Source organism: Pelecanus crispus, chromosome 3 (assembly GCF_030463565.1).
Source record: "Pelecanus crispus isolate bPelCri1 chromosome 3, bPelCri1.pri, whole genome shotgun sequence".
Lineage (NCBI taxonomy): Eukaryota > Metazoa > Chordata > Aves > Pelecaniformes > Pelecanidae > Pelecanus > Pelecanus crispus.
Window position 1 is genome coordinate 46,146,605 of NC_134645.1, and position 25,827 is coordinate 46,172,431.

A 25,827-nucleotide genomic window follows, 5' to 3' on the forward strand; every position below is an offset into this window, starting at 1 on the left:
AAACAAAGCAGTTTTATACTGGTGACATCCTGACAAGTGAGGGAATCGGGTGCAGTGGGAGATCCGCCGGCCTTGCCTCCTGCATGCAGGGCTGCTGGTCACTGGGGTGAAGCTGCCCTGTCCTTAACGCGATCTCCTCCTGGTGCACGCTCTTGCTTTTCTCTCCCGCTGAGCACCATCTACAGTAGGAATAACTGCTTACTAATTAGCGGCTATATCTATTAACTGCTTGTTTGTTAGAGCTTGACTGAGCAGGCAGCCTCTCTCTGGGCCATCTCTCCCAATAATTTGTTTTTCCCCCTTCTTTTTTTTTTTTTTTTTAATTGCATTTTTATCCAGGGAGTGACTTGTTGGCACGGCGACTCAGTGCCTGGCTGGGGTACGTCTTTCAGCCCGCTTTCCCTTCGTGTACAGCACGGCTCGCCAGCTACGGTGGCGGGCGGGCACGGACGCAGAGCGGCGGGGCAGGGCCGGGAGCCGCCGGGGGCAGCGCGGAGCAGCGTGAGCGGCGTGGGGCCGCCAAGCCCACGCCTGGCCGAGGCGGGGGGGCACGCAGGGACCAGCCCCGCGGAAGAGGCGGAGGGGACGCGATGTCGCTAAGGGACGGGGCGCATCAGCCCCTTCGCCGGGAGCATCGGCGGGGCCGGCGCCGGGAGAGCGGCGTGCCGGAGCCCGCCGGCTCCCGGGGAGCAGCACGCCCCGCTCAGGGGGGTTTCCACGGCGCTGGCTCCGCTTTACGGTCTGGGCTCATTACCTGCGGTCCCCGGCCAGGCACGGGTGGGCTCGCCGGCTCCGGAGCCCCGCGGGGCGAGCGGCTCTGGGCTCCCCCGAAGCAGCGTTTTATCCCCTTAGCAAAGCAGCTGGGGATAGGGATGGGAAAGCAAGGCTCCGCACCGGCGCTCCCGGGGCGCTGGCGCAGCCCCCCGGCGCCGGTGGTGATGCCCGGGGCGGTCGCGCAGCATCTCCGTCCTCCTCCCGGCCGGAGGTCTGGCCCCGGGCCCTGCGCGGGGGGGGGAGGGGGGAGGGAGCGCACAGCTCCCCCGCTCTTACATCTGCGCTTCAGCACAGCCCGGGGCCAGCAGACCCACGGGTTCCGCGCCGACCCCCGCAGCCGCGCACCGGGCTGGGGGCCCGCACAGCACCCCCGCCCCGCCGCGCCCGAGCAGCATGCACAAAGCAGCCCCGCCAGCCTGCAACCTACCTGGGGGGGGGGGAGCAAAAAACTTTGCTGGCAGCAGCCAGCGCCGGCACAGGAGACACCCCACCACCCCCCGCAGCTCCCCGCCGCCCCTGGGCTTTTCGCATCTCCGGTGCCAGCCGGGAGAAGCCGACCTTGCCGCGAGTGTCCTGGGCACGGAGGGCCCTGGGGCTGACGGCTGATCTCTCCGCCCGAAGCAAGTGCCTTTTTCTCCCCAGCCCTGCCGTGTTGTCTCTAATGGGGCCGGGGCGAGGGGAGGCTCGCAGAATTGGGCAGGAGGCAGGGCTCTTCCGAGCACGGCCGCTTTAATTGGCTCCTTTTTCTCTTTTTTTTTTTTTTTTTTTTTAACCGAAGGGGAATGAAATGCTGAAGAGGGGAGGGGAAAAAGCCTGGAAAGCCAAAGGGGAGGAAAATACGGCGCTCCCGGCAGTAGCCGGCAGGCAGGGAAAGGTGAGGCGGCCCCGGGCCAGCCCGGCCGGCGGGGCGCGGTGCGGTGCCCCCGGTCGCCCCGTCGGGGGCCGGCGGAGCGGAGCGCCCCGGGGCCGGCTGGGGAGCGGGTGACGCTCCCGGCAACTTTTTCAGGAGATTTTGGCGCTTCAGCAAAAAAGCGATGGGGCAGGGACCTGCCAAGCGCTTTCCAGCCGGCGTCTGGCAGGAATAACCCAACTTTCTCCAGCTTCTTGTCCCTCCTCGTCGGCTCCCTTCCAGCTGCAGCCCCTGTTAGTTCCCCCCAGAGGTTCCGGCAGCCGTCGAGGGAGAGCGACACAGACCTCTCTGCAGCTGCAAATCACCTGCGAGGCGGGCGGAGCAGGCAAGCAGCGGAGGCGAAGCACCCGCCCGAGCCTGGCACACAACATCAGGGAAAGTTTTGAAGGGAGAAGGACCTGGCAGGCTGGGGAGGAGGCGAGGAGAGCCGGGCTGAGCTGCAGGCGGAGCGAGGGTGCGTGGTCTGTCTGCTCCTCGGTTGCTTCTCCCTTCAGGCTGGCTGGGGCGATGCAGTGCAGCTGGGGGAGCTCTTGGGAGCCGCTTTAAAAAAAAAAAAAAAAAAAAAAAAAAATCCTTCCTGGATTTGATTAATTACAACAATCCCCTCCCTAGAAGATCTGGAAAAGAGGAGCGAGAATCACCTATCCCTCCCTCCGCCTTTCAGCAGCTGGCTCCTACCCCCCACCCTCGCTTCCCCCCCTTTTTCTCCACCTCCTTCTCCTTCCCCCCGTTCGCTCCTGGGGCTGTGGCCAGAGCCTCGCCGGGAGGAGGGAGGGCGAGGACTCTCCCAAGTTGGCCCCAGTTGGCAGCACTTCGGGCCGTGCGGGACTTGGGGCCGCGCTCGGCGGCTCCCGCCGAACAAAGAAACCCCCTTGCCGGGGGGGCCGGGGGCAGCGCTGGGCTGGCCCGAGCCCCGCTCCTGCCCCTGCCCGGTGCCCCGGGCTGGCCCTTCCCCGTACCCCGAGTGCGGGCGCGGCTGCCCGCTTTCCTGGAGATCCTCGGGCAACCTGGCGAGGGGAAGCGGGAAGCGGCGCTCCGCTTTCCTTCCCTGCCTGCTTCCCTCGCTCTCTCCTTCCGCCTCCCTACCCCGATTTTGTTTTGTTTTGGTTTTTTTTTCTTTTTAAATTTTATCCCCAGGCGGCCCCGGTGTGGCGGGTCCCTTCCTCCGCCCCAGGGGCGCCGGTGCCCGGCGCGGAGCGGGGCGTATGGGGCGGCTTTTCGGGAGGCTTTCGCCTGCTCCTCGCTCCCCGCCGGATGCTGCCTGGGCTGTTTTGGCTGCTTTTCTTCGCCGGCAATGAAGGCTCTGCCTTGAAGATGGAGATGATCTGGTTTTTATTCCTGTCGCTGGTGCCGGTGTACAGCAGGGGACAAGGGGTTTACGGTAAGAGACGTTGTCGCGGTCGCTGTTTGGGAGGGAGCGGGGAGGCGAAGGCGCAGACGGCGGCGATGGGATCAAAGTTAAAAAAAGCACCTGCAGGAGAAAGTAAATGATGCCGGCGAAGCTCGTCGCAGCCCGAGGGGAGAGATTTATGCAGCAGTAGGGCTTCCAGCGCCTGTAGCTACTTCATAATCCCTCGCCGTAACCCCTGGCCGCCTCCGATTTAGGGGTCCGCCGAGGTGGCCGGCAGGGCCGGCTGGCGAGGCTGCCGCCGGGCCGGCCGCGCCCGCAGCCGGGAGGAGCGAGAGCTGCCGCGGGGAGCGACCCCGGCCGCCGGCCCTGCCTCCCGCTCCCCGCCCGCCTCGCCGGGGGACGCCACGCTGGTGCCGGCGTGCGAAACGCGGCGGAGCAGCTCCCGAACTGCGGTTCCCTTGGGGCAGGGGGAGGACGGAGGACCCCCGCCCCGCCGCCGCCCTTGCGGGTTTGCTTCCTTGCGGGAGCACCGGCACGGGGAGGCGAGGAGGAGGGCGGCCGCCGCCGCCGCTGCCTGGCCGGGGCTCGGTGCCGGCTCCCTCCCCGGCTGCCGGGGGCAGCCCGCTCCCCGCCGCCGGCGTGCGGGGCGGTGCTCCCCGGCTCTGCCCGGGCCGGCTCCCCGCCCTGCCCCGGCTCCCCCCGCACAACCCACGGCGAGCCCCGCCGGGCTCCCGCCCCGCCCGGAGGGGGGGCGAGGGGTGAGGCTGCTTTTGCACCCTATTCAACTTTGCTGCCGATTTTCTTCCGAAGACCGAGGGGATGGGTGGGGGGTAGTCTGTGGCAGAGCTGATGTCGAGCTGCTTGGTGGTTTTGGTTTTTTTTTTTTTCCCCTCATTATTTATTATTATTAATTTTGCAGTTATGGTGCTTACTTGCCCACCTTGTTTGCAGGCAGGGTGGCAAATGGCAAGCTCGGGTGTCCCCCTGAGAGGTCTGGCTCCCGCAGCCCTGCAGCTTCGGAGGGCAGAGGATGGCACCCTCTGCCCCCGCTGAGCACAAGCCCTGGGTTGAGGGAACAGCCGGGATTTACTTTAGCCAGCCGGGCAGCCCCCCTTTCCCTCTCCCAGCCCTCTCTTAATTCTTGCTTTACAAGATCTGCATTTCCAATACACTGAGGAAAAAATAAATAAAAGCGACCCACAAGACTTGCCTCTCATAACAAGCCGGCTTTATCTTGGCTTACAACTCAGTTGTGCGTTGCTGTAAAGTCCTTCTGGAAGGCATGCCTCTGCCTCTAACAAGCCAAGCTCTCTGAGCTCTGAAGAGAGACCCCAGTGAGAGAATCCAGCCACCCCCCCACCCCCCCCGCTCCCCCTTTTTTAACAGCACGCAGCCAGTCTCTCTTGTGTGAGCTCTGGCAAAGATCAGTTCAGTCTCACTGACTATGGGGAAGTCTTTGTAGGTCACTTTTTAATGATGTATTTCTTTAATGGAAACAATTCCGCCTTTCTCCTTGAGGGCTGGGATGTTAATTTGAGTTTGGGTCCATTTTGTAAAATAACTGTTTTGAATAGAGGGTGTTTAGCTTCCTTTCTTTTTTTTTCTTTCTTCTTCACAGTGTATGTGTTTTCTCCCAGTCTGCGTATCCAGAGGGAAACTGTAGGACCCTCCAAAGGCTAGAAAGATGAGGAGTAGAATGAGTTTGTGGTACAGAAACCTGGTCAGAGCAGGTTATTTTATCCTTTCAAACAAGTAATCTGCTTCTAGCTGAACTTTTTTTAATTTTGTTTTAGCATGCTTGCTGCTGGGTAGCTGTCACTTGCTGTGGAATGGCCTCTCTGCTAAGGATCGTAGCAAGAGGGACAGGTTTTGCTTAAATGTGCCTTAGAAGGTTGCCTGTTGTATTTTTTTCATCCACTTCAGTGAACTTGCATTTGATAGAGTTGCTGCTAAATTAGATCTTCAGAATAACTTACTGATGTTTTTGTCTTTTTCTCTCTGAGAGAGATTGCAGAAGCTGTGTACAAAGGAAAGCACAGATATAGACATGCACTAAGATGAAGGCATCCTTTTAAGCCAAAATGGTACACTACTTCTATCTGTTCTCTTACTTAACTGCACAAAGGAGAAATCCAGTCTCTTCCCTTCTCTCCCCTCCCCTACCTCTTCAAACTATCTGTTGAGACCATCAGGAGCCTGAATACGCAGCTGTCTCTGAGTGCAGCCCAGAGCAGTGTCTCGTGGAACCAGCACACCGCAAACTTCTATGGTGACTAATAGTTTTCATATTGTCTTTCCCAATCCTGCCTTCCGTCCACTACCCTGCACTGATTTCATGCCTTGTGCAGCCAGCACTCTTTGTTTGGATGCGAGATTGCTGTTAATGATGGCTCAAGCAGAGCTAGATTGATACTGTTATATTTGCAAGGATAAATAAAGCAGGATTAGAACCTAGTCCTACTGCCCCCCTCCACTTTGGTTTGTCCTAAATATCAGTCTCTCGCCACAGCTTTAATCTGTACTTGAGCATTCTGTGTTGTGAATGTCGGTCTCGTGTGGAACTTCGTGTAGAAATTACGGGAACTTAACTATTACGTTTCAGATCTGTTTTTCTGCTTTTGGATATTTATTTATGGCAATGGAGATGGGGAGAGGCATCTATATGGGTCTATAAATATATTTTACTTCAGTAAATCTGGTGAGATTAAATCAGATTAAATGAGATAAAGTATCCACGTGATGTACCCTTTAAATAATACACCCACATGGATGCACACAAAAGACCTCTGTCTACGAGAGCAGAGTTGTTGGAAAGGTTTATTGAGATGAATGGTATAAATAAAATGTGTGTAAGGGGGTTTCTGGGAAAGCAGCATTTGCAATGGAGGTGCAATTTAATTAGGAGTCAAGGTGCTTTTAGCCTGCTACCTGAAGAGCCTTGTTAAATAAATTGGCATTTGTTGTAATGACTGAAGTGTGTCTGAAACCCTCTTCTCATTAGCTGATCCCATCCTTTCAGCCTTGTTTGTTGCAGTAGGACAGGGCTGGCCTGATAGGGAAGGCAGTGCAGCAGACTGCCAAGAGGCAACTTTTATTAGCCTTTTGTGGTACCCCATTTCCCAAGCTGCACATGCCTTCCAATCCTGGTGCGTTAATGCTGGTCAAGATGAGGAGCAAGCTGTAATAGATCTCTAGGAAATGTCAGAATTTGGGGGAAGGGAGGAAGAGGTAAGGAAAAAGGGGACTTGCCCTTGCAGGCTTGGCGTTAGCAACACTTACAGACTATAAATCAGACTGATAGGGCAGAATAGGGAGTGTTTCCAAAGGGACGAGTTCGCCCCTTGCTTCCTAGTCAGCCTTGCAGACTTTGGGACTTGTGTAGCTCTGGTTCAGAGTGTGCACAGGGCTGCTGCTCTGCTTACTCCATGTGGCAGTATATAATTAACATTTCTGAGTTGTCTTGCAACTAGCACGGTCCAGCTGATCATCAGCAGCAGCCTTTTGGGCTGAATAGAATAGTGGGATGTTTTGTCCCCTGCCTCTCATAATTCACCTGCAGAAAAGGCATTCCTGAAATGCCCATCACAGTGTGTGATGAGGGGCTACAGCAAGGTGACGGGAAGGGAATAAAAGGAAGGTTTAGGCTGGGCAGCAGGGAAAGCTGCCTGGCACCATGATTCTATGATCAGACAGGCTGGATGGGCTGTGTTACTTCAGGCACTTGAAACTGGTGCAGGTGAAGCACTTGCAGAATGGAGTAGTCCTGCCCTGGCCTTGGAGGTGGGAAATAAATGACAGAGTAAAGCCCTTTCTTTAAAGAGACACCATCACACTCAGTCACCCATGAGATCCCACTACGGGCAGCCAAAAAATCTAGTGGAAGAATGTTTTCTTGCATCTGCGATGGAGGAGTGTCATCGTAAAACACATCCTGGGCTTAGGCCATAAACATCTGTGCTTTTTCATTTCATGTACGCATGACATGATTTGTTTCCTTCTCCTTTTACCTGTAAAGTAAAAGCCTCTTTTCCTAGAGTTTTCAATGCGGGATGCCTCACACCCTCTTGCAACCTGTGTGCCCGCCTGTCTTTTGCTGCCAGTTTCTGGGGGCCCAGACACAGTCTAATGTTAACCTTGAGCCTGGTGACCTGGATCGGTCCCTCTCCCCTGCCTCTGCCTATAGCTGTTTTGCCAGCAGGAACGGGAGTCCAGATGAGGAGCTCTTCAGCTGTCTTACTGTTATCCCAGTGCACCCAACTCTGTGCCCTCAGAAATCAGTGAGCAGATGACTGGCTAAAGTAGTGGTGGAACTGGCTTCTATGGGCCGTTTCTTGGCTGATTCTGTTCCGAAAATGCAACGTATGAGCACAGTGGTCCTCCAAACTATATATACGTATATGTGTGTGTATATATATACACACATGTACATACATCCTTTGTGCTCAGCCATTTCTCCTTGTTGTCCAGCCCTTAAATCTATGGTGGCTTAGGCTGTAGCCTTTTGGTTACGGGAATGAGTTTTGTAACTGGAGGGCTATAGAAATGGTCTCACCTAAAGACTGGGTCCGTCCAAGATTTGCATAGTTCTTTAGCAGCCCTTTAAGGTCAAAGCATTAAATCTATCCAGCCCTGTGCTTCAGCATGCCTTGCTGTTCTCCAGCTGTAGTGTGTCAGATTCACCCTCCTGTGACACCAGAGCCTCTGTTTTTAGGTCAGGTCAGTAGCTTCACATACCAGATAAGCCCTCAATTGGCTTTAATATGCAGTACTAGAAAACTGACATTATCCTCTTGACAGGTTGTTTGCAACTTGCTGGTAGAAGTCAAAATATTTCACTATAGGTGTCATCAGAAACCACCATCCTATGCTAATTTTTGTGGGAACATGAAGACAGATGTTGAATAATTTGACATGAGCAGCATAGCTTTTAAAATTATCACCGTGTCAGGTTTGCTCTGGATTTTTTTAAAAAAATATGTATGTATTTCAGATGAGCTTAAGAGATAGGGGAGGGAGATACAGTAAGTGGCTCCCAATAAGTGGAAGATGCAGCAGAAGATGGCCTTGGAGGTTCGGTAGTCGGATGGCAATTCAGCAGTGGCAGTAAGGGATGCTGTGCTGCTGAGGCTGCTGTTCTTATTTTTAAGTAACAAGACAAAGTGAATGCCATGCTGGAAACTCAGAGATCTTTTGACACTTCCCATCAACCAGAAGCCCTACTGTTTTGCCCGTGTTTTGACTGTAGTTGCTGCTATTCTGCTTTCTTGAATAGTGCAGTTTCAGGCTTCCAGTCCCTCCCTCTACACATACTGTGCTCGCTTGGTTCATTAAGCATAGTCTACGCCTAAGAGTCTGGCCTGCGTGGCTACGGCTTGTTGTGAGGAGGGCAGAGTTGAAGGGATGGGAAAAATTACATTCTGTCCAATGTCAATGGGCTGGCAAAAGCAATAGAGAGAGACATGCATTTCTACTAGTGAAAGACTGCTTGGGGTGGAGGGTGTTTCTTACTCCATTTGTGGAAGTGTCCTGAACCCTACCTGCAAAAGGTTTCTTTAGCCAGCATAAGGTAAGTCCACAGTCAACTGGTTTGCCTGTGTAGCTCTGGAGAGACAGTTCACTGGTGAAGTTCTCATCAGGGTAGGTGAGATGTTGGCATTTTTTGTGCAGAGGGGTTTCTGTGTTGTGTCCTCAGAAGGGGCTGCGTTTTGCTGGGGGAAAGACGAGTGTTCAGCTTGTGATGGGCTCCTTCCAGACAAGAGCCAGTGGAAAATACTGGTTTGTTCTCAGAGATGCTGTGGGTACCTGCATCTGGTAATACAATGCAGGTTTCTTTAGGCTATACCTGGTAGCCCAGGTCTTATGTAGGCTGAAACTGTTAAGAAAACTTTGAGACCATTTCTGCTCTCAAGCAGTCAAGGTGAACGCATCAAGTGCCCATGTCCCAGCCGCCTTTTGCCAGTCATCAGCTGCTGGTGTTGCATGGGTTTAAATTCTGAAGGGGAAAAGGTGCCAATGTCCCCTTGGCTTGTGGAGGAAGGGGAGGGGTATGGCGCTGCCACTGCACAGCAGAATGCAGATCTGACAGGGCCTCCAGGGTCTGCCAGAGAGAGTGATGTGCTGCGAAGAGGTGGGAGAGGAAGTTGTGCATGTTTCATGTCTCTGTGCCCATGTTTAACTGGTGTGATCTCTGCTCTGTTAGGATCCAAAGTACTTGCTTTGAAAAGAAAGCAAGCTTTCATCTGTCATCTATTTGGGGGACGGGGTTGAAGCAACAACAGAAGTTTATTTTTTATAGCCAAGCACTTGCTTAGTGTTTAAAAGAAGAAATTAAATGTGTGATAACCCATGGCGCTGACAATCAAAAGAGCTGCATTGAAGAGCTAGGAAAGAACTTGAGGAGTGGAGCCAGGAAGGGGAGATCCTGGGCATCAGCTGATCTTGGCTCAACAAAAGTTAAGGCAGAGACAGGCTGTTACCAAGGGGTTGGCTGGGACAGGACTTGTTGGGAGGCAGAGTTTTTCATGCCCGGTGTGAGGTGTTTCTAGGAACGAAGGTCTTGACTCCCTGCTTGGTTTCCCGACTTCTGGCCGGGTGCAACGTGCCGGCTGCAGGCAACTCCTGTTCTCCCTCTCGCCCAAGGGAGAGGGGAACGAAGCTGCCCCTCCTTCACCGTCCTGCCTGCAGGCTCCTCTCCAGCTGTGGCTGGGGAGCACATTTGGGCGGGGGGGGCACATCTGGGCGGCGGGGCCGTGCTGCTCCACCGCTGCCCGGCATAGGCATTGCACCGCCCCGGGGGTGCTGGGACTTGCTCAGGGCAAATCCCGTGGGAACCGAAACGCTGCTTTGGGAGTGCCTGTCTCCTGGCGGAACCGGGGCGCTGCGCGGCGCTGCTGGACACGCGTGGGGTGGCTTGGCCGCGCATCCCCGGGGTGGCGGGCGGGCTGGCCCCGGCTGAGCGCACGTAACACCCGGAGGCAGCTCGTCCTCTCCCTTGCCACCTTGGTGGACTTGGAGAAAACGCCGCCTGTCCATCTTCCCAGCGTCTTCCCAAGGGTGGGAGCGAGGCCGAGGTTCGCAGGAGTGAACACCCGGGATTGAACTGCTGCTTCCAGGTTTTTCGTGCTGGCTGCTTGCGTGCTGCTTTGCATCTCTCTCCGTTTTGTTTTAGGGTCTGAAGCTCTGTGGCGTTGTACCCAAGCAGTTCATGATCCCTTTTTTCTTTTTTTTTTTTTTTCTCCTTGTTTTTCTTTTTTTTTCTTTCCCGTCTCTCTCCTTTGTAACACACTCATGGAGTGGGAAAGTGTTATTCTTTCCTTCCAGGAGCATCTTCTTGTCCATTTCCCATGAAAGATCATACAATAAAGTGAAGGCAGACCTCTTAATTCCTTAATTAGCTTTTCAACCATAGTCTTCGTTTCATTTTTCTGCACAGATCTGTGTGGTCATGGGATTATTTTTTTGTTTGTTTGGGGTTCTGTTTTGTTGGTTTTGGTTCTCAAAACAAAAGGGTAGGATTAAAAGAGTTAAAGGAATCTGAATGGATGTGAGGGAAGAGGGATCCTCATGCATGGTCATGCTCTGGCAGGAGGAAAAAAGATGACAGCAAGGTGGTGGCTGGCTATCAGGGCCTCTGAAGTGTTCAGGTGAGGGTATTAGTGCTGCGATACATCTCCTTGGCTCTGTGAGGCAGCAGAACTGAGCATGCCACAGCAGAGGTATTTGATTGATGCTGGTGCTTTGGCTCTTGGAAAAAACGATGTAGGGGCCCTAGCTTAGTGCCACATTGTCTTCTGAGCATCATGGTTGCCTACAGGGAGCTCTTTGCACCAGTGCATTGGCTGCACTGTATCCCAGGTCAGCTTCTGACTACTAATACCTTTAGTTTTAATGCACAAATACTCTGGTCCATGGCTGGCGAAGGGAGATGCCTGAAGTTAACCAGGGAACTAGAGAGAGCGACAGCTGAATATAAATGATTAGTTCTTTAAATTTTCTGCTTGTTCTTCTAGACTAGTCAATATGGTTACTCCAGTGTGTGCTTGTATGACTGTATTCCCAAAATCTACAGAGAGCTTTATGGTCTAGTACTGTTTAAACTCCTCTGGGAAAGATGGTCCCTTTGTATGCTTCTGTAAAGTACTCTGTGTTCTTTTTATCGTGCCAGTAATGAACAGCAGCGTAGATGCAGTTATATATTTCAGTGGTTGCAAATAAGGCAGGACAGCCCACTGGGGACAGCCGTGGTGCTGGAGTGGCCTGGTGATTTGGAGTCACCAGCACCGCTCTGTGAGCAGGTCACGGCTCTGTGCTGGGCTGCAGACCTCCAGGGAGAGGGTGCAGCAAGGTGTTGAGCAAGGATCTCAAGCAGCTTTTATTGATCTGGCCAGCCTTTTGCTTTCTTGTTGCTCCTTTCACTCGTGCTGCAACTCGCTCGTGGATGTGGTGTTGGCTGCTATCCCTTTGCTTTAGCTTTCACAGGGGAGATACCACTGATGTAACTAAAAATCTGTCTGGCTGTGATGTGCTGCCTTGTGGTTTCTCTCTGCTGTGAGCCGTAGTGTAGGACAAATGGCGTGCAGATACTTTTGCTGGGTTCGTGTAAATGGAAATGACGGCAGGGTGAGGATAGCAATTGACAAAGGTGCAGTAAGAACGGCAGTTTCTAAAGACAAATTAGCAAATGTTGCCTAAAGAAGAACTGACGTAACATTTAAAGCTAAAGTCAAGCTGTGAGAAAGGCTTTAGGATGTCTGCAGGTGGACGTTTAATACAAGAGGAGCTGCTTGCTGTTGCTGCTCCTGTTTCAGAAGGAAATGGTCCTTCACTAATTGGCGTAAATTGTTTTAAGATAAATGGGGATGGGAATCTTGTGCATCTCTTGTGTGCCTTTGTGATGAAATAGAAAGGAAAAACAAAGATGTGATTCAGACAGATGTTTGAGAAACGTGGCAAAATGGCTTTTGCTTACAAATGCCATTTCACCTTCTGGTGCTTGTTGCATGCCTTGCACAGTGGAAAAAGGCATTTGTAGAATTAGAGTGAAGAATGACTGTCTCTCACCAAGTTTAACAAACGGATTATTCTGACTCAGATCATCCCTCGAAATAGTGGAAACGTGAGAAACTGAGGCTCACAAAAGTAACATGAGCAGCAAGAACCAGCTGGGGATGGGAGACTGAACTCCCCTGCCAGTTAAATGAATCCAGCTGGGGTGTTAAGAAAATTTAACTGTTCTGGGGCATTTCCACTGTGGTTGTTAGACCTTGAAAATCCCTCTCAGAGTGCACAAGTAGGATTTCTTGTGGGTTTATGTGTTTCCCATCACTGTAATATCTATGAACTTCCACCTTTACGATGCCTCTGTTGCCTACAGTTATTCCATTCTGCATGTGGGGAAATGAGATGGAGATTAAGTGATTTGCCCGTGGCAGAATGGAGAATCGAACATCAGCAAAGTTTTAACCATCCTTTTCTCTCTGGTAAAGTGCAGCTGGTATTAAGTGCAATCCCTGTGGCTGATAGATCCAAGGTAAATACATCCTCGATAAGAAGGAATAAGCCATTGAAAACAGGCTCTGATCCAGTTATCTCAGAATCAAGGATTCTGGGTGCCAGAGCAGAGCTCAGCTTTTGAAGAAGCAAAAGGAAAAGCTAAATATTCCAACACATTTTGTTATTTTAAGTATGTGCTAAGCTGTATTCCTAATTTTCTTACAAGTATGAAGATAATAAGAAGAAATCTCTAGTGTTTGTTTCCCAAATGCTAATGAAGGCCAAAAGAAATTAATGTCAGTGATTTGGGGGGTTCTTTTTTTGTGAAAGAGAGATTTTTCTTTTATATTTAGAGTAATTAAAATTCACAAGTATGTGTTGGAGAAGGAGATTATCTAGATCAGTCATCAAATAATTGCTGAATAAGAAGACCTTCTTATCTCTGGAGATTGGAACTCAGAAGTGGGCAGTGGTGTTAGCTGTGTGTTGGGAAGATCCCCATTTTAAGGTGTAATGAAAGATGGCACCTTGCTATTCCCTGTACCTCTACAAATGAGGAATACTTGGAAACTGGGTAAGAATACAGGAGCTTTCCCATGCTATGAGACAATGGGATTAGGGGAATGTTTTTACAAGCAAATCGACTTAAGGTGCATGTACACCATCCCTGCGCAAAAGTAGGACCGTAACTTGTGGGTGCACTCTCGAGCTAGCTTTAAATTGGCTCTTTTGGTTACCGATCACAGTACAGCTGTAATAGCGTGGTGCTCAGCCTGGCCTGTGCTCCAATTTTTATGCAGCGTCCTGAGCGGGCTTTGCGGTGTGTGCTGAGCCCCCCACACCTGGGGTCAGCTGGCAGCAACATACTGCACTTGACTCCTTGATAAATAAGTTGTGGGGCACCTACAGCAGGTTCATGCTTGCTTTTGGATTGCAGTGCAAACAAATATACTCAACTCCTGGCTGTGCAACCAGGTAGTGATCCTACAGACCCAACTAGCTGGCTTATTGTGGGGTGCAGTTTGAAGCTTGAGGCCTGCAGCATCTTAGCTACTGCAATCCAGTAGCTGCTGACCCTAGCAAGACAAATACCAGCGTTGTTCTTGCTCTGTGGTATCCTTCAAGCAAGCATAGCTTGCCGTGTGGGAATGCAAGCTGGCTTAATACTGCTTGCTGTTGTGAAAGAGAGCCTCTAGACAAGAGGTCTAGAATTAATCTCTAATTTTGAAAAGCCATTCCTGAATAACATCTTGCGTAGACAAGCACTGCATTTAGCTGTCATTAAGTTTTTAAATTGTTTTTCAAAATGGGATAGTCAAGCTCCTGAACCATGTAGCTGCATCTGAAGAAGTTACCCATAGAAACTAAGCTCCAGCTTTGGTTAAAATAGCACAATAACAGTTTGTTTTCTGGCTGGTCAAATGATAAGCAGCTCAAGACTTTCATCCTTATTCCAGCAGAAAAATGCAATTGACAGCAGAGAATGACTGTTTACTATGATGTGCATGATTAATACCATAAATCTTTCATGTTGGGATGTTGGGTGAAAGGCATGAATATCACCACAACAAATTGAAAGGAGCAGTTTGTTACATATTCATGGTTGGTAATCAGGCTTGAAACTCGATGTAAAAGGAGAAATTAGCCAAAGTGAATGGTAGTTGTTGAAACTAGAAACCACTCTGGCATTTGCTAAGCCTTGGCAAAGATGCCATGCTGATTTTTGCAGATCACAATGAGCATATGTACCTACTTGTGGCTGATGGTTATTCCAAGTGGCCAGCAGTAGTGTGTGCGCTATTTGACAAACAGTTCTGCTTCTCAGATTATTATGGAGACATTTCAAAGTATGTTTGCAGCATATGGCTTGCTTAAGGAGATCGGTTTAGATAAGAGACACTCAGTAAAACACAGTAGATCAGCTGCTTATCACTCAGCTTCAGATGGGTCAGCAGGGCATTTTGTACAGACACTTAAAAGAGCAGTAAAGAAAAATGAGGAACAAACCCTGCATCACAGCGCCGCACACTTTCTTTCCTTGCATAGGTCAGCATGCTGGAAAGCTCCATCAGAGCTAATTCTCAATAAACAGCTTTTAATTTAAGAGTTGCATTTGATTGTCTCAAAGCAAGTCTAGAGGAAGTAGTAAGTGAGGAGGGTGGGGGAAGGAAGCCACCGTATGAGCTTTTTGCTTGTTAGGCCTAAATATAAGCTTCACAGAAGGAGGAAGCAGGGGAAGGTGCTAAAAAGTACTAGGATCTGTGATGTGCTTGATGAGGTAGACAGGGAAATGAGAAAAATGTGTCTAGCTATTGCTAGATTTAAAAAAAAAAAAAGGAAAGAAATGGATGCTGTTGATGGTGTGTAAATTCTAGGAGTAGGAATATTTCTCTCTTTCATTGGCCTCATGATAATACCCATGACATTGTTGCTGTTGAAAATGAGGGATTGGAAGAGCAAGTGAGAACTGCTGTCCCCGCCAGGCGGAAGCCGTGCCTGAACAGGATTACACATCTCCCAGAGGGCCATAGCTGCCATTCCAGGGTCGCGTAAAAGGGGGTGAGTCTTAGCACCCCTGTTGCAAGAAACGGGAGGATTTAATGTAGCTTTTGCATCTGTACTCCTATACACTTTTTTTAAGGTCCTGGATGCTCTGTGGGCATTGCTGTTGCCTGTGGAGAAACAGCTGTGGGTAACACTGAGGCTGGAGCCCAAACCCCAGGGTGGTGTAGGGTGGGTGATAGCTTGTAATTAAGTGGCTCATTTGCTGAACTAACTCTTCTGATATTTCCTGTATTTTATTTCTCCCTTTTTGTTGTATCCAGTTGAACTCATTGTACTTAGTTTTCAAAGCATATTTGGCTGATTGGATTTTTGTTGATATAGGGACTTATTTCTTGCATCTGCTTTGTCACACCTGCTCACCTTGCTGACATAGATGACTTTTTACTTATTAGCCCAGAAGGAAGCGATGCAGCTATGGGCATGTGAGCAGGCAGCCATTGATCCACCAGCAAAAGCTGGTGGCCAGACTCTGACTCCAGCCTCTGCTACTGTCTGGCTGGGAGGAATGGTTGTGTTTCTTCACATGCGCTGTGAAAACAGACATTAGAAGCAGGGTGGGGGGAAATCTTAGAAGGATTTGCTTTCCTGGCTACAATTTTTGGCTTGGCTGTGCTACTCATGTAGATAGCATTTTAATTCTAAGGAAAGAGAGTTAAATCCAGATGAGCTGTTGCTCTGGTAAAAATGCTGGCCTGAAATGCTGCATGTAATGGCTTGGATCATGTTGCTGTCAGTCAGTCTTTCTTTATGACTTTTTTCTAAAGACTTTGGTGTAAGCCAAATATATTTAAAAAAAAAAAAAAGGTCCTTAAAACAAACAACAAAAAAAAAAGGCGAGGTCTGTTAGTTTCTCCTGGCCTTCTGCTTGTGCAAATGGAAGGTGGTGCCATTTGTCTGCCTTGGACAGACGTTTTGAAGATGAAGGTGCTGATTTCAGGGAGGTGTTTCCATCTGGATGTGATGGGAGGGCATAGATAGGCAAATTCCTTTCTTGTATGGTGTACTGTCTTAGTAGTTTACAGGTTTTCATGGACATCTGTTGTTTGGTTGGTTTCCCCCCCCCCATCACCATTAAATTTTGACTTGAGACTTTTTTTAGTTTTGTGGCAGTTTCCACATCAATGCACTGGTGAGCATCTTTTCATTGACTGCTTGTTGCTGTGGTCACTGAGCTGCTGCCATTCTCTCGGGCAGCCCCTGAGCTGCCTTTGGCAAGCTGCTGTTGGAGAACCCGACAGCAGATCTGTCATCAAAGCACAGAGAATCCTCGAGTGTGAACCTGCTTCATAAAGCAATAGGATGTTTGCTTTGTACAACTGGAGTGCAGTGGCTAAGGCTAGCTAGGTAAAGTGCTGTCAGAGAGGCCAAACCCTGTAATCAGGGCTTTCTGGATCTCTTCCCTGAGATGGTGGTTTCTGTAGGGGGATTCCTCATTTCTCTGGGCTCAAAAAGTGTCTGAGTGCTTTTGTTTCAAACTCCACTGCTCTGGAGAACTTGGATTATGCTTGTGATTCTTTCAGAATGGGTTAATTCTTATTATGCTTGAACTATAGCTCAGCTCTTATCAAGTCGTTCCTCGTCTTTCATTGGTCAGTCTGGAATAATGGGAAAAAACAATCTTTCCTACCCCAAAAGTTTTTGACAGTTTTCTCTGGTATGTGATACTAGTTGAGCATCCTTTCCTAGCGACAGCAAGCCTGTTGCTCTCATGACTTCTGTCTCAAAGTGAATTGGAGGTGGCTTGCAAGAGTTGTTTGGTGTTTTCTTTTCCCATCCTTTGCTTTCCTGCAGGATTGTTGTGTTGGGATAAGAGGATTTTTTCCTTTTCTGCTGCTTGATTGCATTACACTGGTTGAAATCTTTTCTCCTTGCCTTTGTCATCTATGTTTGTTCCCTAACTTTTCTGGTGGCCTTAAAAAGTACAGCTAGAAGGAAGGAACATAAATAGAGCTGGTGTTCAGGATCTCCTTCGGTTTTGCAGATAAGGGCCTGGTGGTGGGGAGTCTTTGTTCCATTGTCCCCACCGTCTTCCCCTCTGCCTTCTCTCTTTCCTCAGTTCCTGTTGTTTCACCTTCAGAATCCTTGCTGAATTCACTTTGCTTAAAATAATATTTGTTTGAACAATAAAAGCTGTATTAAAGTGATACATTATCACTTAGTTTAAATACATGTATTGGCTCTGCGAGAGAGGGCTTTGCAAAGAAAGTCTGACTGTATGCTTTTGCACTTAAAATGAGTATGCAAACAAAATCCTGCAAGAGGTCTGCAACTGAAGAAAGCCCTTTTCCCCTGCTTCCCTGCATGCAAATATCCAAACACAATGGCAATTCCTACCGCTGAAGCGGCAGCAAGGGAAAACCAAGTGGCATTGAAATGCTGCCAGTGATACCTTTATACTGAGTTATAGCACTGGAGGCAAACAGCAGCTGGAAGCTTGGTTTGATCTTTTTGTGTGAATAAGATTAAGTAGCAAGCACAGTGCTGGTGAGGGGTATTTTCCTGACCCTCTTCCACAGAGCTTTTGAATGCTTCTGGAGAAGTGCAGCGGATCTTCAGCGCCTGCTGAAGGAATGGTGACCAGAGAGCTCGGCACAGTGGGAGTGCTTTACCTGCGTCCCTCTCCCCTACTGGGGTATCGTTCTACCTTGTGGTGTTTATGTGTGTAGCTTGACCAGTGGTGCTTCTCACTGGTCTCCATCTGGGAGGGTTGATATTTGCAACTTGACTTTCCTGATTTTAATTTGAATGGTTGACTTTTAATGAGTTAGATACGGACTGGTGGCACCGTTCCCTCAGGTAGCGCTTTGCATGACAACTCTGTCCTTCTCCACCTTCTGTGTTTATGGCTAGTTTGCGGTGGCTCACATACTCCAGGGCTGGCTCTCTGTGTGGGAGGTGTAAGGGTCCGAGTGGTGCTGTAAGTTCTCACCCTGCCTCTGCTGCTTTCGTCTTTATTTTCCAAATACCTTGTATGCTGTGGAAGCTGCGTGCGTGCATACAGGCCTCCAAAGTTGCTATGAAGCTAGGCTCTTTCTGTCAAATGTAGCCAGATTATATTTGTTACTCCTGGGGAAATATCTGAGAAGGACCCAGGCATAACGCATTTCAATTGCCCTGCTAACTACTCCAGAGCAAATGGACTTTTCTGCTGTGTCTGTCTCTCTCTTGTCCTTCCTGTTAATATTTTTGTACTTATTCATACACATTGGACATTAAATATGGCATCTCACTGGGATGAGAACCTAGGTGGTCATCAGGGAGCTGGGAGTTTTGGTTCAAGGGTCAGCTCCTGGGTGTCTTGGTGACTGTGTGTGAGACCAGATGTGAACTGAGGCAGGGCTGCAGTCTTCCTGGGCTGCTTCTGTAGCCCCACTAACAGTCTCTGCTCTTGCATTTACTCTGCTGGTGTGACCTGTCACCACTGCTTCCATTTTAGAGCAAGAGTGAGAGAGCAGACTTACTTTCAGCTGTTTTGTTTTTCCTGTCAAGCAGCTTTTCAGATTCCCAGTGCTCCCTCACTCTGCTTTCCTTCCTATTTAGAGACATTTGCCAGCCTCACCTTTTTCTTTGGCCAGCTAGGTGTGTAGATTTACATACATGAATTCAGTCCATGGTATTCCGAACACAGGCATTATTGATGTTTTTGCCTTTATTTTGGTTTTTTATTACCTCTTTCTTGGGCAGATACATTCCCAGATTACTTGTCCATTTTCTCATCACCCTCCAGGAAGAAGTGCTGGCTCTAGGTTTGTCGGTGCTTGAGTGCCTCTGGGGTTGGTGTATCTCCTGAAGCACTGCCCTCCCTGAGGGGGGGCTCAGCTGGGCCAGGGTACCTGTCAGCCCAGTGCTGACACTGAAATGAAGCCAAAACTCAATTTCTCTGTGTTTCAGGACAGAACAACATCCGGATACTAAACTTGCCAGGGTGGAGAGAGGAAGCTGTCTCCTCATGATACTTGTGTGCTTATAATGTGTATTGCTGTGTTTTGTTGTTTCTTGGGTAACTCATGAGTAATAAGCGTAACACTGTAGTACTTCTGCAGCATCTGGGGATGGCTAGGTTGAATTGAGGTAAGTGCAGTCCTTTTTACAGAAGAATTGCAAGAAGCCCTCATCTACTTAAATTGTAGTATGACCTTTCTTTCCTTCCTTCCAGTCTCTCAGGAGCGTGACTCTTCCCCTTTCATAGCTGGTCTATTCATCCTCTCCAGTATTTGGTGGCTCTCCCCCAGGAGCACGCATGCCCACAGATGGCAACAGTGAGGTGCCTTAGGTGAGCAGCAAGGTTGTAGGCCCTACAGCAAAGGCATTGTTCATCCATTTGGGGAAAACTGCTTTTGTCTCTCTGATAATCCACTAGATTCCCCTGGAATCCCTGGCTGTGGAAAGCTGTGACATTTTGCATTGTTTTGGGAGCTCTGTGGCCACCTTCCCAGAAGCTCTTTCTGTGTTTTACAGTCCTCAAGGGAGAAACAGTACAGTAACTTCACAATGGTGAAAATCAACACTGTATACAGAGGGGAGAGGGAAATCCATGTTTGTATGTAAAGGAAAAAGAAACCCTACTGTTTTGTTTCCTTGGGACTGAGCTTGCATCTCATCTGTGGCATCTTTCCATTCCTTGTACCTTTTCCTGGGAGACAGTAAGGCCCAGAGATTTAAACCTGCACCAAAGTAATTGTAATTGAGGATTCAGTCTGAACCTCAGTGAACTTCCTACTGCTTGGACTGTGGCCTGGTTTAGAGGCCCTAAACCATAAAAACCCTTGTTAATCTCTGTCAATATCTGCAATAATGGATCAAATATTTAAAAAAAAAAAAAAACCAAAGAAAAAAACCCAACCCCAAACCAAAAGAAATAACACCCCAAACAAAAAAAATAAAAATACATTATTAATAAGTCTAATGTCTATGACAGTCTTCTTTGGCGGTTTTGGTATTTTACCTTGCTTCTACATCTCCAAATTGAAATCTGTTAGCTTAAGTCAAGGGTGGTGGTGGTGTCTATTTTTAAGGTGGTATGGCCTCTCTTCCCTGCTGGAGGAGGCAAGGACACAGAGCAAGCCCTCTCATCTAGGTGGTGACAATCTAGGATGTTCTTGTCTTGGCTACTTAATGGAATAATTGAGGTTGGAAGGGATCTCTGAAAGTCATCTGGTCCGGCCCTCTGCTCAAAGCAGAGCTAGTTTGGTGTTAGAGCCAACTTTGAAGTTAAGGCAGATTAAGGACTTCATCTAGTTGAATTTTGAGCATCTCCAAGGGTGGAAGGTCCATAAGCTCTCTGGGTCCCTCTACTGGTGTTTGACTACCTTCATGGTGAAATAATTTTTGTCTATATGGCCAATGGGAATTTGCATCCAGTGGCTTTTGCCCTTCTTTTCACCATGCACATCTGAGGAGAGTCTGACTCCGTACCCATCTTCCCTCTCCCCTGCTCCCTCCTGATTAGGTAACGGCAATAAGATCTCCCTTGTCTTTTTTTTTTTTTTTTTTTAAGGTGTGGGGAAAAACAAACAACTGAAACAACAAATAAAACCACCTAAACTTTTTTCAGCCTTTCTTCATACACTGTTCCAGCTGCCTGACCATTTTGGTGGTCCCCCACAGGACTTGATCCAGTATGTAAGTGTTGCTTTCTGAAGAAAATGTCTTTCCGGGTTTCTTCTGATGAGGTGGTCCCTGCTGCAAGGTGTTTATGGAAAGGATTGGTTTACAGTGTATTCTCCTCCTTAAAGCTTTTTGATAAAGACTACTGTAATTAGCCCACTCCTGGTGTAGCCTGCCACAGACAAGCAGGGAAACTGAAGATGCACTGGTAGACAGTTATACGTTTTTCCATTATGTGCGGCATAATCTCTGGTAATAGTTATAGCTGGTATTCTTTTGTGAGCGCAACATAAATATTAAACTAACATGGGGTTAGAGATGGTGGAAAAGGGTAATAAATCCATTGACCACATACCACAGGGAATAAAACCTGTGTGCGTGATACATATATGTATATATGTATACATACGTTTGTATGTGTGTGCATATATTATATATATGTATTACATGCATACAAATGTATTTTGCAGGCTCTCTCTTGGGATACCTGGTCAGTTTGCTCGATTAGAAAGCAGGGAGTGTCCAGCCCTGTGCTGTGTGCCATGTCAAGAGAAGACGGTCGTGTCCCTGGTGTGTAGCAGTAAATGACTCGGTAGGAAGAAAGATGTGCAGATTCTCAGGGAAGCTTTGTAAAGGGGATATCAGGTCCCGCTCAGGCTGTTTAGTTCGAAGCTACTTGCGGTGTGCTAATGTGACAGGGGGACCTCATCTCACGTTGAATGCTCTGGGGTTTCTTTACACTTCGAGTTCTCCATAGGTGCCCGGTTGGTGGCTTTGCTTCACAGCGTGACGTGCCGGAGCAGGAAGCCGAAGATTGAGTCCTGCTTTCTCTCTTCATTTGACACAATTGTAGGTGGCATGAAGAGTGGGATGCTGGGGTAGGAAGTAGAAGGAATTATTTTACTCCCACTGAATTTTATCTGGGCAATATGCCCTATCTGAACAGTTGGTTTGGTAGCTTTTTTTTTTAATGTGCTTAGTATGTGTTCTTTTTCTATCTCTCCCCTACCTTGCAGGGCCATTTCCAGATTAAAATGAAACAGGTTCTAAGCTAGCAAGAAAGGACTGGGAAGTTGGGAAGATCCATGCGTTCAGCTGCCAGAAATACAGTGCTGAATCCATGTGAAAGGCATCAACTTTGCTTGTTCCCTTGCTGGTGAAGTCTTTCAAAGAACAGGGATGATTTCTAGTGTCTGTCTCGCTCTCTGTGTATCTGAAATCTAGCCCAGGCGTAGTTACACATCTCCATTGCTACCAGTATTGAATGAAAGGACTGAGCTGCCTTTTTTTTATTCCCAATTTTGGAACCTTCCTGCTGACCTCCTGGATTTTCTGAGAGGGATTGTACAGCCAGTCCCCACTCCTGCTTTGCAGATTGTTTGTATTGTGTATGGCTTTTTTTGAGGGGGGTGTATGTGAAAATCTTGTTGTTGCTCCCGAGTCATCTCCTCTGAGGGAGTGGCAGTGCTGCAGTTTCACTAGGAAATATTAATGCGTGTAAACATTTTTCAAAAGGCATTACATCTTCCTGCATGTACTTTATTATATTGCCACAAATCTGACTAGATTTGATAGATAGGTAACCAGGGAGCAAGGACGGGGGAAGCGTGCTAGAGAGGGAAGGAGGGAAAAGGGAGTGAAATAAACACAAACCTGCTGTAATTCAAAACAAGGCAAAATCAGATTGTGTGCTTTGGCTAATTTTCTTATTCAGGTATTGATCCAATGGCTGCTCCAAAGTCTATTAGCAGTCAGCCAGTGAAAATATTTCCCATCGGGGGCTCTGACCTGAGACGGGGGTGAATCTATAGCAATTTGTTCAAACAGAGGAAAGCTTTTTCCTCTGATTTGTATTCCAATTTCCATAGTGTACAGAGGGGGGCCCCATCACGGGGGTTTGTGGGGTGGTGCTCCTCAAGTGGGAATCGAGCTTGAACCAGGTAACTGGCTGAAAAAAAGCCTGATTAAACGCTGAGCTGAGCACCTTCCATCTGTCTCTTTGGATTATCTGGGCACTGCAGCAGGCTCATCTGCCAAGGGGAGTGGGCCAGCCCTCTGCATTCCCTTGGCAGGGATGAGGCACAGACATGCCAGGTCAAAGCTGCCCTGGGGAGGAGAGGAGGTCCCTTTCCTAGGAGGAGTTGTGCCATTAGGGCATATGCATTTGCACACATATACCCCCCGTATCTCCTATTGAATTTTCATGCTGACGTATAAGGTACCAGCCTGGAGTCTGAAGTCCTCTTTACTGCAGTTGAGTCCACTTATATCTGCCTGCCCTGAAGGGAAAGGCTTGTAGAAGAAGCTTGAACCACTTCCCTCCCTCCAGCCTTTTAAAAAGCTGGGGAGAAAGGACAAAGGTGGTCTCTGCCTCCTGCCTACAGTGTTCCTCCATGTGCTGCCAGTACTGGCTGAGGAACAGGTTCCCTTTGAGGATGGCTGGCTGGCTCTCTCCACCAGTCAGCTTCAGCCTCGACCAACTGGGCTCACAACTGATTTGACCCTGATTGTTGTTTCTGGAAAGGGCCAGTGTGGGTGCTGCTCCTTGAATTAAGAGCCTGATACAGGAGTTGCTGGATCCAAATGCTTTCTTGGGGTCTGCCAGAACTTGCCTGATAACAACAAGCTTCCACCCAAAGGTGTGCTGAGGCTGCCGTAAGGATGTGGAGCTCCCCTTCTCTCTTCTCCCAGTTGGCTGCCTGTTACATTATTGCTTCAGAAGTAATATAGATGAGGAAACAGTCTCAGTATCCCTTAAATCCGGTTCCTGCAGCTATCAAGAATCACCAGAAGTCTCAATAATAGTGAAAAACCTGACGAGGTTAGCGAGGCTCGTGGTTTCCAGAGTCTGTTGGGTCACCAGCAGGTCTGATGCCAACAGTTTCCTGCTGGTCCCCATGTCAGCCTTGAGATCTCCAGGTCTGGGGTTTAGCCTGTCTTTCCTGCTAACGAGGCAGTTGTAAAGTCATGGTTGGAGAGATGGGGACATGCTTTGGAAAGCCCTTGTTTATGCATAGGAGCATGCACTCTGCCTCTGAGAAGGCCAGAAAAGTCAGTGTTGTATCTTGAAAAACATCATCTTGAAATATGTAAGAACTGGAGAAGACGTCTAAACTTCAGCTGACCAAGCTTCTGATCCTAAAGTCTGTATCGGGCTTCCACATTAACCAGTGACACCATGCTGCCTGTTTTTGATTACTTGCCGAAATGTGGGAGCCTAAGGTGGAAATATCTTTTCAGTAAAGAGGGGAAGAGAGGAAAACCTTCTGTTGTTTAAAAGCAAAGGGTAAGAGTAGGGGGCAGTAATAGGATGGGTTTATTCTCCTTATGCTGTTTTTAGCTTTTAAACTTGGCTGGAATTCTCCTCAGCCTTGTTATACTTCCTTTAATTTAGTGATGGTCACAGAAACACCTACAGGGAGGGAGGGGGTAGGAAGGCAGAAATAAATAAGGACCTTAAATCTTAAATTTGTGCAATTTTTAAACCACGAGTTTATTTTTGACTTGGCCATAACTTTTGGGGAACCAGCCTCAGTCCCGGGGAGAGCAGTAACTCCAGCTTTGAGAAAGAGTGGGAAAGTTTATGAGATTTTTAAAGCAGTCAAGCAGAGGTCCCTGCAGTCGATGGTATGAGGGGAGCGTGTATGGGCACAATGACAGCAGTGGTTTGTAATATTTAGGAGAATATTTAACAGTATTGGGGCTGTGGAGTGTGCTGTTGCTGCTTTTATATTCAGCAGAGGGCTTGTTAGAGTGCTGGAGGGAGGGCAGGCTCCTCTGCCCAGCTGGTAAGGGTGCCAGCTGCTGCAGGAGGTCTGCCAGCCACATTCCCAAGGGAAAGGAGAGCCCTGTTCCTCCAGCTTATAGCATGGCTTCTGGACAACAAGCAGAACAAGTGCTGTTCTGGGCTTTCTAGCAAAGCGGGCTAGAGGGTGACAATTAAAATCAAGGTGCCACTTGAATGACGTGCACCAGTGATTGGCTCCCATCAGGTGCAGGATTTTAAGCCTTTCAGGCCAGCTGATTGGTCCAATCCCTGCCCTAAGTGTGACCAGTTCCCAGGGCTCTAGCAGAAAGAATGAATCATGAAACAGAGTTGTCAACTGCGGGTCCTTGGCGTTGCTTTGAGATGTTGCCCTTTCATTCCACTGTCTCCCTCCTCCTGGGCTGTGGCACAGGCCATAGGAGGGAACTGAACGATTTCTGTTGCCTTTAACGTTTTGCCTGTCCTCTGCAGTATTTGTTCCTGCAGCAGAGAAAGCAAGTGACTGTGCTGGGGAGATGGAGCTAAGCTGGTATCGAGCTGTGTGCTTGCTCCTGTGGGGGATGCTGTGTACAGCACCAAGCAGCAACCTGGCAGGAGGAGATTGCTGGGGTAGGACCATGTGGGAAGATTGCTGGGGGCTGCTTTGCCTTGGTTGTAGGGAGGTTGTAAGGAGAAAATGCTGAGTGACTCTCCCCCGCTCAGGGAAGCGGGGATAGGGAGCGATGCGTAGCTTTCACAAGTTATAAGGACTGAAGCAAGCTGTTTCCTCCAATTGATGTTTAAAGTTTTGTAGAATATGTTGTGGAGTATGGCTTGGAAGTGGCTACTGGGAAAATATATGAGGTATCTATAGAAACCTGGTGTGTCCCTGGATGCATAGCAGAGTCTGTGACAGGTCCCCAGAATAACAGCTTCTTGGTGTCCCTGCTGTTGTGCAAGACTGATTCATCATGTTTCTCCTAGAAAGTGTATTGGGCTCTCTGGTTCAGGACTGTGAAAAACAGCACCTGCTTCCCTCCACCATCTCTGTAGATGTGTATTCTTGTGTTCTTTTTAATGTCTTGTATGGTGTATTTAATTTTGTGAGGTGACACTGCTGGCAGGGTTAGTTGCCCTGAAATGCTAGAGGAAGCCTTCCTTGCAGGCTTCACTCACATCTGCCTATTTACGTGCTTGCCTGCCCACGTTGCTGGGGGCTTGTTGTGACTCAGGAAGGGAGGGCACTGCTCCAAGTCTCTTCCAGCTCTGAATCTCATGCTGCACAAGCCTCTCTGCACAGGTGGGCTCCAGGGGCTGCATCCCCTCCTCATCTGGGGCTGATGCCATGACACCAGAGGAATCGGCTCCCTCCACCAACCCTCG

The 25,827-nt window shown here is 48.9% G+C and overlaps 1 protein-coding gene across 1 annotated transcript in view; it reads left to right on the plus strand.

Moving 5' to 3' along the window:
• The first annotated feature begins 2,938 nt into the window (after positions 1-2,938).
• MDGA1 (MAM domain containing glycosylphosphatidylinositol anchor 1) overlaps positions 2,939-25,827 on the plus strand; it is a 148,867-nt gene continuing 125,978 nt past the window's right edge. Inside the window, exon 1 of the mRNA XM_075708086.1 lies at positions 2,939-3,065. Within this exon, the coding sequence (XP_075564201.1) occupies positions 2,939-3,065 (127 nt within the window). The remainder of the gene's footprint in view (positions 3,066-25,827) is intronic.